Source organism: Trachypithecus francoisi, unplaced genomic scaffold (genome assembly GCF_009764315.1).
Source record: "Trachypithecus francoisi isolate TF-2019V2 unplaced genomic scaffold, Tfra_2.0 Lachesis_group12, whole genome shotgun sequence".
In the NCBI taxonomy this organism is placed as follows: Eukaryota; Metazoa; Chordata; class Mammalia; order Primates; family Cercopithecidae; genus Trachypithecus; species Trachypithecus francoisi.
This window is the reverse complement of record NW_022681457.1, coordinates 12895139-12914836: the sequence shown is the minus strand read 5'-3', so window position 1 is coordinate 12914836 and position 19698 is coordinate 12895139. Positions and strand designations below refer to the sequence as shown.

Sequence of the window (19698 nt, the reverse complement as noted above, 5' to 3'; positions counted from 1 at the left end):
TAGAATCTCTATTCCATGTTTTCTCTTATAACCTATGTTTTCTCTTCTTAGCCTCCATTTCATCCCTGACCAAATACTCTGAACTTCACACAATCACTCAAAGAGTTTATTTGCCTGTGAAGTGAAGAGCAATAAGACAAATTGTTTTACTCACAACTACTGAGTGGACATTTGGCATCTCTGTAGCAATTAATTGGAAATAAACATTTTTGCTTTTTTAAAAACCATGATTTCAAAATAGAATCCGTAGGGGTATTTTACTAAAGATTCTCAGACACCTGCAAGACCAAACATTCGTTCTAGTTTAGTTTAAGAAAAATATTTGTAAAAAGTTGTAAGTTACAAATAGATAATCCTGAATATAAGGACTCTGAGGCTATAATTGTTAGGCAGATTTGAAAGCACGTTTTTTTTGCTTGTTTGTTTTGTTTTTGATGGAGTTTTGCTCTTGTCGCCCAGGCTGGAGTGTAATGGCGCAATCTCTGCTCACTGCAATCTCTGCCTCCCGGATTCAAGCGATTCGCCTGCCTAATGTTAGTATTTTTAGGAGAGACGGGGTTTCGCCATGTTGGCCAGGCTGGTCTGGAACTCCTGTCCTCAGATGATCCGCCTGCCTTGGCCTTCTGAAGGGCTGGGATTATAGGTGTGAGCCACTGCGACTGGCTGAAAGTATCTTTTATAAGTATATAGTAGGCCGGGCGCGGTGGCTCAAGCCTGTAATCCCAGCACTTTGGGAGGCCGAGACGGGCGGATCACGAGGTCAGGAGATCGAGACCATCCTGGCTAATACGGTGAAACCCCGTCTCTACTACAAAAAATACAAAAAACTAGCCGGGCGACGAGGCGGGCGCCTGTAGTCCCAGCTACTCGGGAGGCTGAGACAGGAGAATGGCGTGAACCCGGGAGGCGGAGCTTGCAGTGAGCTGAGAGCCGGCCACTGCACTCCAGTCTGGGCGGCAGAGCAAGACTCCGTCTCAAAAAAAAAAAAAAAAAAAGTATATAGTAATGTAATTATTAGTATTTTGCTATGTCCTATGTTGAAGTAGCTCAGGTAATTCTGAATCAGTATAAGTATTTAGTATGTCATCTAGCCATCATAAGATGGCTTATTCTGGCAAAATTTACTCTGGTCACATACACTCTCTGATGAATATCTAGTTTCCTAAAGACTGTAATTTTTTTTTTTTCTTTTCTTGAGACAGAGTCTTGCTCTGACGCCCAGGCTGGAGTGCAGTGGCGGGATCTTGGCTCACTGCAAGCTTCGCCTCCCGGGTTCACACCATTGTCCTGCCTCAGCCTTCGAGTAGCTGGGACTACAGGCGCCCGCCACCACGCCCGGCTAATTTTTTGTGTTTTTAGTAGAGACGGGGTTTCACTGTTAACCAAGGTGGTCTCGACCTCCTGACCTCATGATCCGCCCGCCTCGGACTCCTAAAGTGCTGAGATTACAGGCGTAAGCCACCGCGCCTGGCCTAAATAATGTAATGTTCTTAAGTTAAATCTGAACTGTGCTCCCACAGTACCTCTGTACCAGAAAACCTTGAGCCTTTTTGAAAACTTGAAGTTTGTAAGAGGCTTAGTGTTAAGCGTAATTTTAGGATCTGCAGACTCCTAGTCTTTTTCTCCAATTAATACAATCTTTGTTAATCTCACGTTAATTTGGTATGCTTGTATATGACTTAAATTTTATACATTTTGATATTAATTTATTTCCTTTTCATTAGTCTCTTATTGTGCTTCATCAACCTAATTGTTTGTTGTTGTTCTAATAGCATTTTTTTCAATTTTTACAGTGCGAATTTACTATTGTTTTAAACAAATCTATGCATATGTGGCATATTATCCTCTCTGAATCACTCTATAATTTGGACTGAGATCACTATTGTTAATTTTCTCAGCAACAATTTTATTCATTTTCAAATATACTAGGAACTCCGTCGCTAATCTGTTTGTGGTAATTGCTCAATTGTCTTCCACAGCTCTTTAAACCAATCCCAAAAGGCCGGGCATGGTGGTTCATGCCTGTAATTCCGGCACTTGGGGAGGTCAAGGCAGCCGGATCACCTGAGGTCAGAAGTTCAAGACCAGCCTGACCAACATGGAGAAACCCTGTCTCTACTAAAAATACAAAATTAGCTGGGCGTGGTGGCACATGCCTGTGGAATCCCAGTGACTCGGAAGGCTGAAGCAGAAGAATTGCTTGAACCTGGGAAGTGGAGGCTGCAGTGAGCTGAGATCATGCCATGGCACTCCAGCCTGGGCAACAAGAGTGAAACTCTGTCTCGAAAAAAAAAAAAAAAAAAAATCCCATTTATGATTATGAAATTCAAAATGATCAAGGCTATTAATACGTTATCCCACATACCAGAAGTGCTGTTTTCAGTTCACCAGTATTTCCCCTCCAAAATTTGATGTCCTTTATTGTTATTTTTTGAGACAGTCTCCCTCTATTGCCCAGGCTAGAGTGCAGTAGCGCAATCTTGGCTCACTGCCACCTCTGCCTCCTGGATTCAAGTCATTCTCCTGCCTTAGCCTCCTAACTGGGATTACACGTGTGCGCCTCCACACTTAGCTAAAGTCTCCAATCTCATTTAAATTGTCTAAGTCCGGTACGGATGGGGCTCTAGGTATAATCTCATCTTGGGGCACAATTCCTGTGTTGTTGGGGGGCTCACTGGACATTGTTGGTGAGACCCCAGACCCAGCCAGCATCCAGGTTCTTAACACCATTGAAGAATTCAGTGACGAGTCACAATGAAGCAAAGGCAAGGAGCTTTTATTGTGAATCAAAAGTACACACGAGAGAGAAGTGTGGGAGTGCTCCTGAGAGCAAGTCATGCAAAACGAAGTTTGGGTTTCTAATTGTATGGGTGTTCCTCTAATCGGGGTAATCATTAGGTATTCTGGGAAAGGAGGGAATTTCAGGGACCCCCGATTACCACCCCTCCTCCCTTATTTGCGTTTGACTGGAAGAGTCGTGGACATGTCACCCTGACTGGGGTTCTGGCAGTTTCCTCTTCCGTTTTGGGTTTTCTATTATCCCACGGTTTCTTTGCCTAGTTCCCGTTTTAGCTGTTGTTTGGGTTTTTTCTTTTTTTTTCAGCCGCACCAAAACCAGGGTGTTGAGATTTTCCATCCTCCTGTGACCACCCAGTGCTATTCCTGTCTCGTCCGGATCCGTAAAACTAGAAAACTAGTTATCTGCTCCCAAACAAAAGGGTGGGAAAGACCTAGGGTAATAGTTGTATGTATATGCATTGTTTCAAAAAAGGAGGAAATGGAAGGGGGAAAACAAATGGAACCACCAATCCCAAGAAAATTTGAAATCTAGTTTGGCAAATGCCACTGGGAGTCAAGACATGGGAATATCATGTAGTTCAGGACTCTGCCCACTGGACTCTCCTCTGCTCTGAGTCATTCTTCCTTTCTCATGAAAGGTAGCAAGGGCTCGCACCTGTTTCTGCAGCCAGTCCCATGTATAGAATATTACACCCTTTAACTTCACACTTTACATGCCTACACCCTTTAACTTCATACTTTCAAGGTTCCTTTAGACCCAAGGTGAGCATTTCCACTGGTATAAAATTTTCAAGAATTTTGTGAGTCTCCTGTATGTCACTGAAATTCACACCATTAGAAAAGAGGTTTATGCATATTATTCCCCCTAGGGAATCCCCTATCTATACTTTTGGCTTTTGCTGAGATGACTGATAGTTTAAACTTCTTACAAATTGTTTGTATTGAGGGGATCTACAAGTCATGTTTAATCTCTTCAAAGAAATGAGTGTTCTAATGTGTGTTTTGATCTCGGTAATAGCAAACATCCTTGCCTATCTCTCTAAAACATGCTTTCCCGACAATGAATCTCTTAATTTCTTTTTTTTTTTTTTTTTTTGAGACGGAGTCTCGCTCTGTCGCCCAGGCTGGAGTGCAGTGGCCGGATCTCAGCTCACTGCAAGCTCCGCCTCCCGGGTTTACGCCATTCTCTCGCCTCAGCCTCCCGAGTAGCTGGGACTACAGGCGCCCGCCATCTCGCCCGGCTAATTTTTTGTATATTTTAGTAGAGACGGGGTTTCACCGTGTTAGCCAGGATGGTCTCGATCTCCTGACCTCGTGATCCGCCCGTCTCGGCCTCCCAAAGTGCTGGGATTACAGGCTTGAGCCACCGCGCCCGGCCGAATCTCTTAATTTCAATTTTTTTTTTCCAATTCAGATGAGCTGAGAATTTCCCAAATCATCAAATCTTGGGTCTTTTCTGTTTTGCAGTTCTTCCCTGTATGTATCTCTTTTCCAATATATTTTACTATAATCAGTAAGAAACATGGCCACACCTTCAAAACCTCTGCTTAAAAATGTTCTCAGCTAAGTGTCCATATAAAGACTCATGCATCAATATTTGCAGCAGCTTTTTAGTATTTAAAAATGGGGTGTGGAGTGCAGACACCAATTAAGATAAATGGATAAACTGTGGTATATCCATACAGAATATGACTCAGTAATTTTAAAATGGGCTATTCATCCATACCATGGACAAATTTCAAATTCTGTTGCATGAAGACAACAAACAAAATTAACACTTTATAGACAGACTTACATAAAATTCTAGAAAAGACAAATTTACCTATAGTGAAAACTACTCAATGGTTGCCTAGAGATTTTGGGGGAAGGAGAGCACTGAGATAAAGGTTAAGGGCCTGAGGTTAACTTTGGGGGTGACAGATCTGTCCAACACCACTGATACGGTGATAGTTTCAAGAGTGTGTGTGTGTATCAAGACTTACTGGTACACTTTAAATATGTGCAATATATTGCATGTTGATTACACCTCAGTGAACCCATAAAAAGTTATCCCTTTAAAAAATCTGGGTCTCCCACTTCTACTGGAAACTGGACAACTGGACATCAAGAGTGACTCTACATCACTATGGTGACTCTTATCACTCCAAATACCTTGGAAAGACAATCTCTTCCTCAGTAGTAAGAAAAACTGGCAAACAATGAGGACCATTGCCAACAGAGTCACCAGACACTCCAGCTGGTCACAAAAGCTACTTCTTTGGACCACCACACCTCTTTACTCCGAGGGTTACTGCCTGTGCAGCAAAGACATTAGGTAAAGAGCCCAGGGAGGCAGAGGAATCTAGGAAAACTACATTCATTGCTGCACCAGTGATCTTGACCTAAGAGTAACACGGCCCTGGAGATCCTGAGATTTCTGGATACCTGATCCCATTCAGCCTCAGTGCCTGGACTATCTGTGGATGTGTTTTTACAATGGGTACTTCCCCTCTAGTTCGCCGCAATCTCCCCAATCCCAATTATCCACACCCAATATTTATCAATTTTGTTTCCCTACTGGATGTTTTAGATCTTACCAACAGTGGCCTGTGTACCAGATTCAGGCCTTCAGGGAATATGGCCACTCGGCAGGTCCTGAGGAAAAGCTTTCCCTCAACAGTGTTGGGGAACATGGGACATATGCTGGAAACAAGACACTCAATCCATGCTGTTTCAAAACACTGCAGGCTGTCACAGCAGCGGCACCCTCCTCAAGGTGAAATATGGGCTCTCAAATAATCCAGACAAATCAGGTCTACACAAGATCTGAATTCTTACTTAACAGGCTTTGTTAGCTATGGAAGTTAACATCAAAACTGAACTAAGAACTGTTCTCCCTCAACCCACTGTCCCATTTGAGGCAAAGTTGGAGGTGCCCCACAAAGGCTGTCTTCAGTTTGGCAGAGTCTGTTTTCAATCCACTCCAGACAGTAAGAAGAACCCCCAAGATTAAAAGTGGCTTAAACTGTAAAGCCTTTATTATCACAAACCAGAGCAACACGAGGCAAGTACTTTCCCAGGCCAGGTGACTTGGAGGCTGGAAAAACTCATTACAAGTATGTGAGACCAAGAATATTCACGAAGAAAGTAGACCTTCTGTATAAGACACCAGCAGATACAGCGCAGACCCTCGTGGCTAAAGATGGGTCATGTCCATACCTATATCTGTCATACAGAATGGAATGAGGACCCCCAATGAACTCAGGCATCTCATGATTTTCTCCAGGGACTGGAGAATACAAAACCCTGCGTTCCCCAATGCTGGGGTATCTAAGCTGGTAGAGTTAAGATGGTTTTGGCCATAGGCATTGACAGCGACAAAACTCTGGCAAAAAACCTGAGCAAGTCAGAAAGTGCAACATATCCCTCGAAGCTTCCTACATACCTGGAACCATAAGGAATCTCCTTTGTATCAATGTTCAGATATATGAAATTCAACATGTGATTGATGAGTCCTGTTGTATTCAAAGCACTCCTAAAGCCTGCCTGCAGTGTGAACTTTCTGGTGCCGATTGAGGTGGGAGCTTAAGCTGTAGGCCTTCCCACATTCACTGCACTCATAGGGCCTTTCTCCAGTGTGAACTCTTTGGTGTCGAACAAGGTGGGACGTTCTGATAAAGTCTTTCCCACATTTACTGCACACAAAAGGCCTTTCACCAGTGTGAACCCTCTGGTGTGCAATAAAGTCAGAACTTCGACTAAAGAATTTCCCACATTCAATGCACTCAAAAGGCTTTGACTCAGTGTGAATTCTCTGATGTTTAATGAGGGTGTATTTGTGGCCAAAGGATTTCCCACAATCACTGCAATCGTAAGGATTTTCTCCAGTGTGAATACTCTCATGCTGAACAAGTGTAGATTTGTGTCTGAATACTTTCCCACAATCACTGCACTTATAAGGCCTTGCTCCATTGTGAACTCTCTGGTGTACAATTAGATTGGAGTGATGGCTAAAATATTTCCCACATTCATTGCACTTATAAGGCATTTCTCCAGTGTGGATTCTCTTGTGCTGAGTAAGGTTGTCTTTTCGACTGAAGGTTTTTCCACATTCGCTGCATTCATAAGGCCTTTCTCCAGTATGAATTCTCTGATGCTGGACAAGTGTAGCTTTGCGGCTGAAGGCCTTCCCACACTCGCTGCACTTGTAAGGCTTCTCTCCACTATGAATTCTCTGGTGCTGGACAAGTGTGTCTTTGCGGCTGAAAGCTTTCCCACACTCACTGCACTTGTAATGCATTTGTTCACCATGAAATGCATCCCCACTCTCAGTGCTCCTGTGTGTCTTCCTCTTACTGCGGATGGCCTTTTGTTGGCAGCCACCCAAAGTAGCCTGGAAGTTTTTCTGCTCCTCCTTACATGTAAAGGGTTTCTCTGATGGGTGAGGTTCTTTGCTAACTGTGCAGTTCTTCACAATTGAGGCCTCACCTTCATCCCTTCTTAAGGGTTTCTCTATACTGTAACACTTCTGGTGTTGATGAAGGTTTGCCCTGAACCAGAATTGTCTCCCGCATGCCCCACATGTGTGAAGTTTCAGTCCATGGTGTGTACCCTGGTGTTCATCCAGGTGCAAAATATCTTTCAAGATGGGGCCACATATGTCACAAGGGTAAGGTGTCTGTGTGGGCAAACCTGCCTTGGAAGTATTAACATGTGACACTGCTATAGAAATGCTCTGTTCAGAAGATGACTCTTCATCCTTCACTCCATGCCAACAACCTGAAGGCAGAAAAATACTATTGATGTACATGCTGACTTTGGTGGGTGGGGCAACTCCATCACAAACATGTGTCTGTTGTACCCAGGACTGAGTACCTAAGTTTCCTGGTGGAACAGAGCTAGGATCAGGTTGAAGAAAAGGCTGCTGTACAGTACTGGAATCTAAAAGTCACAGAATGGAGATGGCCTCACAAGAAACAAAGACACGAGGATGGGGTGTAGTACAAGGTCTCCAACTTCATCCTCTGCAATGACTTTTAGCAGGACCTTGGCTGACTGTGGGTGACAGGTGAGTGCTATGCCGAAATGTGTGTCCAGGCCCAGGAAAATGTGACTAAAAACAAGTAACGTGTTCAGGGACTATTTAAGGATATGCACACATCTTATGACACATCAGTGTAAGTGTAGTCCAATAGTGGAAAGCACTGCAGAGAGAGAGCTATTGCTCTACTAAGAGGCCCTCTGGTAGACAATGGGAGAAGACAGCCCTGGGTCAGAAGTCAGATTAGAAATGACAAGAGTGTACAGAATGGGGATAAAACGGTAGAACGAAGTTAGGGCCTCTAGCCTTGGCACTTGTGATGGGCACAACATAGGTTTCTGGAACTACAGGAACCCAGCCCTGAGGTTATGGCGTCCCTCAGCTCCCACTCACCAGGGCCTGTCCAAGCCCCTCCTGCTGTGACTAAAGTCATGCCCTCTCAGGCACCCAGGGTTCTCTCTCTTGTTACAATTCAGCAACCACAAAGGATCTGGAAGATACAAAGCATAGGGGAAAGATGAAACAGACTGAGTGTGAAAGCACTAGCCCAGAGTAGCCCACCCATGCAAAACTGCAAGAAAACAAATACTACAAAATGAACCTCAGAAAATCGTCCTGCAGGAACAATGCAAGGGGCCCACAAGTGGTGATCATGATTTGACCCAGGCAGACTCAAGGAAATTACAATTAGAGGAAGCGGGTAGAGCCTGGAGTCCAGAGGTGTCATGACTGTGGACAGTCACCTGGCCGCGGAGAGGCCAAGCAGGATTCACTGGGTCACCTTAGGACTCCTGACCCCCAAACCCTTCCTGGCAAGGCTTCAGGGCAGCAGGAGTTAAGGAACACAGGGAAGAGAGGAGGCAATGCATCTAGCGGAGCCTTGGCACCCAGGGGACCTATGTGAGGGAATCAGAGAAGACAGCAGTGCCCACGCTCTAGCTATGGAAAGGAAAGAGCAACCCCCAGGGCAAAAAGGAAGAGTAGGGCCCAGCCCAGAGAAACGGGATACTGGGGCCTCACCCAGGGAGACTATAAATGCAAAGCACAGAAACCATTATTTCATAATAAAAGAGTCTCTGAGCCTCATCCAGCAGCTCCCATTCCTCCTAAGTACACAAATAAATCCGTGAAGGTCACACAGCCCTGTGTGAGATGGACAACTGAGCTTAAGGGCAGCCTCTCTCTCCGGGACTCCTTGTCACATCTAACTCAAATGAGATAACAGGCCTTGGTGTGACTGAGCTCAGCACTGTCTCAGAAACCCTTGGTACCAGAGCTCTGGGCTCATGAATTCACACTCCATCTCCATGTGTACATCACCCTTTTGGCCATACCTCCTTTACATCTATGGACACCCACAACATAGGTACCTCCACAGCTTCCCCACATGCAAATCTGCACACAGCATCCAGAGAATGCTTGGATAAAGCATCCAGGATAACATCTGGTCCTGATCAATGGACACACTGCCATGGTTTGCCCTGAATCCAGTTATTAAATCCCCCGCCTCCTGGCTCTATTTCACAGGTCAATTAGCAATGCAGAACCATGTGCAGATCTCAGATAAACTCAGCCCTTTTCTGCTTTGCCGTTGTACTACTGAGGTTAGTCACAGGCTTCTTCTCAACATTTAACTCATTCAAAACCCACACTCACTGGGCACCTACCCCAAGCGCAGTGATTCTGCCTACTGTCCCAATCTGTCTCTGGGCTAATTCACTAGCTTGACTGAAACTCCACAGGTCCCACCAAAGGTCACCATGGAAGCCTGAGGAGCACATAAAGAGCTGAATAAGCACAGCTTTGGCCTCACTGTCACCTCCCTTCTATTACTACAGTAATTCACCTCACATCCACTCTCTCTGGAACACTTTGCCACCTGGCCTGGGACCCTACTATTCTCCTTCCTCCCAAGGACACTTCCTTCCCTCTTCTATCCTCTAAGATGGCCCCTACTTCCACCCTGCTGTGCCTGCCCTTACAGTGCGCTGATGGCACTGTCACCATGACCTAAAGGTTCTCTAAATTGGAAGCAAGCCTCAATCTTGATCCACATGCTGGGCAGCCACCCTGTGGATAGCTCCAACCTGAATCCCTTCTCTGAACTTCAGATCTCTGTGTCCAGCTGTCTACTTGACATCTCCACGCAAGTGTCTTTGGAACACGGTAGATTCCACACAGCCAAACTGCACTACTGATATTACCTCTGAAAGGTACTCCTACCACCAACTTTGTTACCTCAGTTGATGGCATATTTATATCTTCTCAGACGAAAACATCCAGGGTCATCCTTCACCCCTCCCCTTTTCTTTCTCATCCTCCACATCAGAAAATCTGGTTGGTCCCACTTCAAGAAAAATGATTCAGAATCCATCCACATCTCCAACCTCTACAGCCACCACTGTGGTCCAACCTGAACTGTTGCATTAAACTCCTCAGTGGTATTCCTTCCTTCATCCTCACTCCCACAGTCTTTTCTTCACTGTACAGTCAAGAGAAAGTTGGTTAAGACCAAAGTCAGATCACTCCCTCCTAGCTCCAAACCTGCAGTGGCTCCCAATTCTCTCAGCAAAGAAACCCAGATCCTCAGGCTGCCATTTCTGGGCCGAATCCTGTCCCTGCTGTCTGATCCCACTAGACGTAATGGAGACCTGAGGTTCCCCAAACACTCCTAGTTTAGCCTCAAGTGAAGTATATGCACATGCTGGTTCCTGTGCCTGAGATAATGTTCCACACTTCATCCCATTGCTTGCCAGAAATGGAAACTCCACGTAACTCCAAAACAGAATTTACAACACAGAGCTTTGGGTGACTGCAGGACCTCCTCAAACAGTAGGCAGAAGGGACACTGAAGAGTTCCAGAACACTATCATTCTTCATACTGAGTTCCTGAGATAATGGGGGTGTGATAATGGGGGTGTGTTGGGCTAAGTGAGGGCGTGAGACAATCTGCACTCATCTAGGTAGGAATCACAAGTTTCTGCCACCATGGCAACCTCACAAGAAGAGGGAAGCTGGGAGTGGCAGGTTCCCACAGTGGGATCTCATGGACTGAACTGTTTCCCTAAGCTCTGTCTACCCTGCCCTTTGGCAGGAATGATTTTGGGTTACCTCTCTAACTTCAGATGCTCAGATCTCAGTGCTGGCTCCTACCAGCTGTGTGAATATAAACAAAGACCAGTGTCTGAGTGTCCTCATCTTAAAAGTGGGGATAAAAACCGCACCTACCTCATAGGGCTATTGTTTGTATCAGGATTGCCTGTACATCTCAAGTGCCTTTAAAACAGCTACTACTATACATGCAAATGAACTGATGAGTTTTTTAAAAATTAGGTCTGTTTTGCTTGCTTTAAAAGTTTTTAAGAAAATTTGGTAAGATTTTCCATTGCAATAAAATACTTCAAGGCAAATTAATATTTTGACCAATCATTAAGTGCTAGTATAAATTTACCTTACTTTGTATATACATTTTTTAGTTCCCTACTTCTGTGGACTTGCAAGGTGTACACTAGCCCTTGCACTAAACCAGCCTACCTGATACACATTCCTCTGAAGGGGAGCTGCAGTGATCCTCCATTAGAGATGTTCATCAATTCTGCTTACCTGAGGGTTTGGGTAACTGAGGCACCAGTGCACTGGTTGGGGATGGAACTGCTCCACAGGCAGCGCCCATGAAGGCATGCTGAGCCTGTAGGGTGGCAAATCTACTGCATCCCTCACCTTGGTCTCCAGTGCAGGCCAGGCTACATATGCTCTACAGCCCTCTCCTCTTGCTGGCACTATAAGATATAATAAAATTGCTCTTCAAAGGTTTACTGTTAACTTCCTTGTTCTTTGTTCTCAAATCTAATTTTCTTGTTCTCCATGCCTCCTTCACCTAGTTACTGTAAACAACTTTCCCGTCAGCACTAATCATTAATTCACATCTGTTCCCTTATTCACTATGCACCCATTCCCCCCACCAAAACCACACGTCCCACACAACCCACATGTCCCACACAACCCACATGTCCCACCACTGTAACTCACCTTCCCCTTCCCTCTTTCTTATTTGGGAAAATATACCCAATTGGGTCAGCTTAGATTGTGCGGTTAGACCCCAGCCCCTGGGGGAGTGACACAGAGGAAGGTAGGGACTACGGGTTAGAGATAAAATCCCCTTCCCTCCTTTGTTCAGTGTGCTCTTGTGATCGTGATTAACGCAGGCAGCACACTTGCGCAGAAGTAAATTGCCTTGCTGAGAAAACTTTTGCCTGAGTGCTGGTTTCACTTTGCAGCACGGAGCATTTACTTCCAACACCACCACCTAGAATCTTTTCACATGCCAGGACCCTTCCTTTCTGGAAGGAATCTTAAGTGTCTACCCCTTCATCCCTGGTCTTCCACCCTAACCCTACCTCTCACTTCAGAGGCCACATAAGATAATATCCTTAATATTCCACCCTCTAAACCTGATCCACTACAGGCTTTACCCTTATGCCGCACGCATTGAAAGTCTCTAGCGCAACTCCCTCTCCAGAACTCCAGACCTGCATGTTTAGCTACCCATGTGAACCTCCAAAGCAGAACACCTTAGATTCACCAAGTACAAAACCCAATTCCTGATCCCCCTGAAAGGTGCTCCCTGCTGTGACTTACCAATTTCCATTCTTTCACATGTTCAGGAAGGAAAACAGACAAAAAAAAACACCTGGATAGCCCTCCCCTCCCCACATACACTTACGACCACATCTGATGCAGCAGGAAACCCCGTTGATTCCATCTTTAAAAATCTATCCAGAATCTCACGACTTCCCCACCCAAATCCCTCCTGCCACTGCTCTGGCCCAGCCACCACGGCAACACTTCTGGAGATTGTTGCAGGGACCTCCTCAAAGGTCTCCCTGCTCTGCCACCATCTTCATCGTTTCTACCTCACTTTAGTCTGTTTCCTCCTCAGCAAACATTGGAATACTTTAAAAATCCTTTATCAAATCCCTTCCCTCCACCCTTCAAAACCCGCCATGGCTCCTATCGTCCTCGCAATGAAGGTGCAACTTCTCCCCGCGACACTGCAGGCGTGACTACCGCTCACACACGCTCCCGACTGCTACGGGCTCAGTCCAGCTCCAAGCCTGTGCTCAGGCTGCCCCTCTGCCCGTCACACTCGCCCCCACCTTACATGCCAGATTTAGGAACGAGGTCCCACCCACCAGCGCCCCGCTGCCCTGGACACTGGGGCCTGCGCAGCATGGACTCAGACAGGCGCTCCTCATTCGGAACTTCAGGATTACGGGCGGGCGAAAGTCTGCGGAACGCAGCACCCACCTGCGCCCGGCTCAACATCGCGGCCGCCGCCATCATAGTTCATAGACCTCACAGAGCCGCGAGGCGGGTCCCAGGTCGCGGGACCCTGGCACCGTGGTCGTTCGTCCCCGGGGGTGGAAGCAGGGTCTTCGCTGGCGAGCCACTCTGCAGGACGAACAGTGACTCCTCCCGCACCCTCCCGCTTCCGTCACCTCGGAACTACCCAGCCACCCCAAGCTTTTGCTCCGATGGTTCCACCTAAGAGCCGACAAGATGTCCGCCGCGAGGAAGATGCCGGAAGTCACGCCCAGAGAGCTTCCGTCCGTCGGCAGGGAAACGCAATTAAGAGTGCCGCCGAGGCGCGGCGCAGACGTTTCTGGGCAATGTAGTTCTCATGTGCACTTGGCCGTGGCGACTCGCCTGCACGCTGGGCAAAGACCAAATGGTACTGCGAGGGGCGCTGAGAAATTATGCCTTGAGACTCTGAGGGCAGGGCGTGGCTTCGCTCCTCTTAAAGGACCCTCAACCAGGTCTTGTGTAGTGAAGCCTGCAGGGATCTCCGAAATATTGGGATATAGTCTTACCTATGTTCCCGGAACTCACACCACCAAATGGACACATAACATCCAATGTCACTCTGAGTCCACTCATGGTTCACTCAAATTTCCTTCATTTAAAAAATATGTGTACTGTAGAGGGAAGCTTTGAGTCAGTTTTGTGAGCCTCAGTTGGGTCAGGGTTAACAGAATTGTCCCCAGGCAGGGCCATGGAGTGGAAGAATGGTCTCCAGACAGTGGCTATGGAGGGATGCTGGAGCTCCCTGAGGCAAGTGGACTAATATAGAGCTCTTCCTCTGGTTTCCTCAGAAAAGAAATACCTGAGAGAACCATGAGGAGGAAGACAGGCAAAAGAAGGTGGTCAAGGAAGGCACCTTTCCTGCCTGTATGGTCACTAAGGTCCAACCAAAGGAGCAATACTCTTTTATCCAAATGAGAGTTACTAGCCCAAAAATTGAGATATATCTATTTCCTTTTGGGAATGTTTCTTATCTGAAAAGAAGAAGCATTATAAATGTTTTTATGTGCCAAGACAGGGGCTGAAAAGGTGTTGTCTGAACCCAGAAACAAAGATTTGGAAAATTGGGATCACATTTCTTGGCTGGGAGGTGATTCTCATTTCACCTGCAATTACGCGGACAGTGTCTGAATTCAGAGAATTGAGATTTACTTACGGTTTAAAAAAATTAAAGAAGGGGGAATGTATGGGGAAAGAAAGACAAAAACATTTGTGAATTGTTTAAATTACTCAAAGTTTTTTTGTTTTTTCTTTGAGACAGAGTCTCGCTGTGTCACCCAGGATGGAGTGCAGGGCACGATCACGGCTCACTGCAAGCTTCGCCTCCTGGGTTCACGCCATTCTCCTGCCTCAGCTTCCCGAGTAGCCGGGACTACAGGTGCCCGCCATCACGCCTGGCTTGTTTGTATTTTTAGTAAAGACGGGGGTTTCACCATGTTAGCCAGGATGGTCTCGATCTCCTGACCTCGTGATCCACCCGCCTCAGCCTCCCAAAGTGCTGGGATTACAGGCGTTAGCCACCGCGCCTGGCCAAATTACTCAAAGTTAATAATTCTGTAGTTATTCATAGATACATGAAGAAATGGACCTGGAGACACATATCTGTCATAGGTGAAAACGGTTAAGATGACAGCAAAATTTGAGCAGGAGACATTGAATTCCGAGAAGTGAGCAAATGAAGCTGAGCACACAGCTGTGCTAGAACTATGATCACAAGCAGGGTTTAGTCTCTAAAATGTAATATTTTTTATTTATTTAATTTTGGAGACAGGATCTCGCTGTGTTGCACAGGCTGGAGTGTAGTGGCATGATCATGGCTTGCTGCAGCCTCAAATTCTTAGGCTCAAGGGATCCTCCCACCTCAACCTCCCAAAAAGTTGGGATTACAGATGTGAGCCACCATGCCAGGCCTCTTTTCATTCTTGAAAACACTCAGTAATACCTGGAGGGAGAAGTAAAGAAAACATTTAGAAAGTGCTGCTAGAGGCCGGGCGCGGTGGCTCAAGCCTGTAATCCCAGCACTTTGGGAGGCCGAGACGGGCGGATCACGAGGTCAGGAGATCGAGACCATCCTGGCTAACACGGTGAAACCCCGTCTCTACTAAAAAATACAAAAAAACTAGCCGGGCGAGGTGGCGGGCGCCTGTAGTCCCAGCTACTCCGGAGGCTGAGGCAGGAGAATGGCGTAAACCCGGGAGGCAGAGCTTGCAGTGAGCTGAGATCCGGCCACTGCACTCCAGCCCCGGGCGAGAGCGAGACTCCGTCTCAAAAAAAAAAAAAAAAAAAAAAAAAAAAAAAAAAAGAAAGTGCTGCTAGAATGTGAACAGGGATGCTGTAGTATTATGCTTATTCATAGTTCTAACAAATGTTCAAGAAAGACCTACTGTATTTCAGACACTATCTTAACTGCATGGGACATTTACAAAACAAGATTCAGACCCCAGTAGCTTACACTGTACTCAGGAAAGACAGAGGAGGAAATATGAAAAAAATGCTAAATTATATGGGGTGTTATAATGTGGCAGGCATAATGGAGAAAAGAGGTGAAGGCACTGAGAAGTGCTGGAATGATATGTAATATTACATAGCCAAGAGAGGCTGATTTGTGGATGGGTCTTTATTGGAAAAGGACATGGAGAGCTCAATGCCACTGAAATAAAAGGTTAATGTTACTCAAAATTCCCCTAGAAATGAGAAGTACAGTAGGCCATGCAGGGCCACAGGAGGAACAGGTTTTAGTCTAAAGGAAGAAGCAAGAGCTAGGGGAGCGCCTAGGCCAGATCCTTTATTGTGTTTTCCATGGGAAAGGGAAGGCAGATCAGAGCAAACAGCTGAGTACTGGCTAGTCTGAATAATTCTGGTTGGCTTTGATTTACAGGGGTGGTCTCTAGTGGCCTCATACCCTGACCCTGGTATTAGAGTAGGTAGATATGAGTAGGGCAGGAGAGAGGGACCCCAGGAATGTCAAGCAATTTTGGCATTAAGGATGGGCAATCCATAAATCTTTTCCTCTGAGATAATAAACAGAATGAGAGAGGGAGCCCTGAGATGTCCAGCTCTCATTGGGTGAAGTACAGAAGAGCATAAAACTATCCGAGATGGTAAGTGGCCATGATTGGTACCAGGAGGGAAAAGAGTTTTCCAACAGATAGAAAACACCTGGAGCCAGTGAACCGCAATCCCTGACAAGGTTTCAAGCATGCACAAAATGGGGCAAGATGGTAAAATTTGTCTGGTATTTGACCTTCCTCTGGGGGTGCTTGACTCATAAGGGAAAATCACCCCAAATGAGTATATGTATGACTTCAGTAAACAGTCATGTTTACTGCATGCGGCCCCTCCCAAGTGCTGGCAGACCACTGTGCATGCAGTAGTCAAGCAACAGCCTACCCGAGGGAGGAGAATAGAGAGCCTGGGAAATGAGCAAATGTATAAAGTCCCAAGCCAAGGATCAAGTGGGGCCCTTGACCTCTCGAGTAATCCACTTGGCCCTCTTTCCAGTGTACTTTGATTCCTTTCCTCCTACTCTAAAACACTTTAATAAATTCTCACTCCTGCTAAAAAAAATTTGCCTTGGTCTCTTCTTCTGCCTTAAACCAACCTCTGCCTCCTTGGCTGAATTTTCTTCTGAGGAGGCAAGGACCAAAATTGCTGCGGACTGCTGCAAACTCACTGGCAGTAACGCTGGGATGATTTAGTGCAGGGAAAGTATTGGTTTGGTGAGTAAGAGTTAGATAAAGAGGGCGGTTGGCTTGCCTTGCTCCCAAGATAGTTTACTATTTTTAGAAATTAGCTACCTCTGGTAGGGTAAGTCTTTCTGTAACCAGCAAGAATTTTTTTTTTTCTTTTTTGAGACAGAGTCTCGCTCTGTCACCCAGGCTGGAGTGCAGTGGCCGGATCTTAGCTCACTGCAAGCTCTGCCTCCCGGGTTTATGCCATTCTCCTGCCTCAGCCTCCCGAGTAGCTGGGACTACAGGCGCCCGCCACCTCGCCCGGCTAGTTTTTTGTATTCTTTAGTACAGACAGGGTTTCACCATGTTAGCCAGGATGGTCTCGATCTCCTGACCTCGTGATCTGCCCGTCTCGGCCTCCCAAAGTGCTGGGATTACAGGCTTGAGCCACCGCGCCCGGCCACACCAGCAAAAATTTTAAGATGTCAAGACATATAATACAAAAAACAAAAACCGTGATTAATACATATGCTTCCTTAATGAGAAGGTGGTTGAAAAAAAAGGTTGAGGAATGAGGGCCCTGAACAGACCATTTCACAATTATAAAAATATTCACTTAATATGTTCATTCTTGGAAATTATAAGATGTGCACAATGAATTTGGCGGCTACTGATTCAGGCAAGGTTTTAAGCTCAGAATTTTGTCCAAAACAGTCACCGTGTTACTTTTCTGACATTAAGGGAATATGGTCACTCAGCAGGTGCTGAGGAACCTTTTTGCTGAGGAATAGCTGTTCCTCCCTGTTTCCTGAGGAACAGTGTTGGGGAACATGGGACATATGCTGGAAACAAGACACCCAATCCATGCTGTTTCAAAACACTGCAGGCTGTCAAGTTGTCCAGTTTCCAATAGAAGTGGGAGGCCCAGATTTTTAAATGGAATAACTTTTTATAGGTTCATTGAGGTGTAATCAACATGCAATATACTGCACATATTTAAAGTGTAACAGTAAGTCTTGATATATATACACACACGCACACACACACGTATATACCCTTTTGAAATCATCACCCTATCAATGGTGTTGGACATATCTGTCACCCCCAAAGTTAACCTCAGGCCCTTACCTAAGGAGAAGTTTTATAAATAAAACCACACACACACACACAAAAATACATGCTTTATGATGTCTAAAATAAAATTCCAGAAAATTCAAGTCAATCAATTGTAAAGGAATGTCAAAAGTTGCCTGCATATTCTGGAATGCATTATAAAAGAGCAAAAGTAAAATATGCAGATGAGATATGCTCATTCTTACGATTACAATAATGCTTCCATGAGTTTACACTTATGTCAGAACTTAAGTTGTATACTTTAAATATGTACAATTTATTCCATATCAGTTATAACTTGATAATTTTTTTTAATGGATGCAATTAACAATCTCAGTCATTGACATTTCAAAAAGTCTGGTTTACTAAGTCTCTATTGACTCTACCGTCTAGCTCCCAGGCCACGCAGAGGCAGTCCTGCTTCAGTGGCAGGAAATACAGATGAGCAATGAAGGCCATTTCCACCAGCATTAAGAGGATTGCTACTGGATGACAAAAGCCGGACCAAGGACAACTGAATCTCTCTTGACTTCATTTTTTTTTTTTTTTTTTTTTTTTGAGACGGAGTCTCGCTCTGTTGCCCAGGCTGGAGTGCAGTGGTGCGATCTCGGCTCACTGCAAGCTCCGCCTCCCGGGTTTACGCCATTTTTTTCTCCTGCCTCAGCCTCCCGAGTAGCTGGGACTACAGGCGCCTGCCATCTCGCCCGGCTAGTTTTTTTGTATTTTTTAGTAGAGACGGGGTTTCACCATGTAGACCAGGATGGTCTCGATCTCCTGACCTCGTGATCCACCCGTCTCGGCCTCCCAAAGTGCTGGGATTACAGGCTTGAGCCACCGCGCCCGGCCGACTTCATATTTTTTTATTGTCTATGTAGCAATGGCCTTGAAGTAAACAGGCCAGAGAGGCTACAGGAATCCATAAAACCGTGTTGTCTCTAATAATGACTTGAGCTTCAAGACACACATTTCTAGAGATTTAGGCACACAGTGATCCTGCAGTCATAGTCACTGGAACATTTGTGGATTTTTTTTTTTTTTTTTTTTGAGATGGAGTTTCGCTATTGTTGCCCAGGCTGAAGTGCAATGGCGTGATCTTGGCTCACTGCAACCTCCACCTCCCAGGTTCAAGAGATTCTCCTGCCTCAGTCTCCTGAGTAGCTGGGATTACTGGTGCCCACCACCACACCCAGCTAACTTTTTACTTTTAGTAGAGACAGAGTTTCGCCATGTTGACCAGGCTGGTCTCGAACTCCTGACCTCAGGTGATCCACCTGCCTCGGCCTCCTAAAGTGCTGGGATTACAGGTGTGAGCCATCACGTCTGGTCTTTTTTTTTTTTTTTTTTTGAAACAGTCTCTCTCCATCACCCAGGCTGGGGTGCAGTGGCGTGGTCTCAGCTCACTGCAACCTCCACCTCTGGATTCAAGCTATTCTCGGTGTGTCAGCTTTCCGAGCAGCTGGGATTATAGACATGCACAACTGCACCTGGCTAATTTTTGTATTTTTAGTAGAGATGGGGTTTCACCATGTTGGCCAGTCTGGTCTCTGACTCCTGACCTCAAGTGATCTGCACGCCATGGCCTCCCAAAGTGTGGGGATTATAGGCGTGGGCCACTGTGACTGGCCTGAATAGATCTTTTTTTTTTTTTTGAGACAGAGCCTCACTCTGCTGCCTAGGCTGGAGTGCAGTGGTGCGATCTCGGCTTACTGCAACCTCTGCCTCCCAAGTTCAAGC

General features: G+C 45.9%; 1 protein-coding gene across 3 annotated transcripts; it reads right to left on the bottom strand.

Annotated features, from left to right (window-relative positions):
• Positions 1-4194: 4194 nt before the first annotated feature.
• Positions 4195-13418, bottom strand: ZNF134 (zinc finger protein 134). Of its 3 annotated transcripts, none has more exons than XM_033224656.1 (3): positions 13012-13418; positions 8213-8309; positions 4195-7557 (listed from the first exon to the last, which is right to left on the bottom strand). In XM_033224656.1, the coding sequence occupies exons 2-3, from the start codon at positions 8250-8252 to the stop codon at positions 6314-6316; spliced, it is 1284 nt and encodes a 427-aa protein (XP_033080547.1). In that variant the 5' UTR covers positions 8253-8309; positions 13012-13418; the 3' UTR covers positions 4195-6313. The 3 variants fall into 3 exon arrangements, with proteins under 3 accessions (XP_033080547.1, XP_033080546.1, XP_033080548.1); XM_033224655.1 differs by having other exon boundaries at positions 13127-13418; XM_033224657.1 differs by lacking the exon at positions 13012-13418 and having other exon boundaries at positions 4195-7891.
• Positions 13419-19698: the final 6280 nt, after the last annotated feature.

What these genes read in the sequence shown, in the direction of transcription:
- ZNF134 (XM_033224656.1), bottom strand. Translation starts at nt 8,252, where the DNA reads ATGACTTTAGTCACAGCAGGAGGGGCTTGGACAGGCCCTG. An exon ending in AGGGGCTTGGACAGGCCCTG is followed by an intron (nt 7,558 to 8,212) that starts GTGAGTGGGAGC and finishes TTCTGCCTTCAG; the next exon opens with GTTGTTGGCATGGAGTGAAG.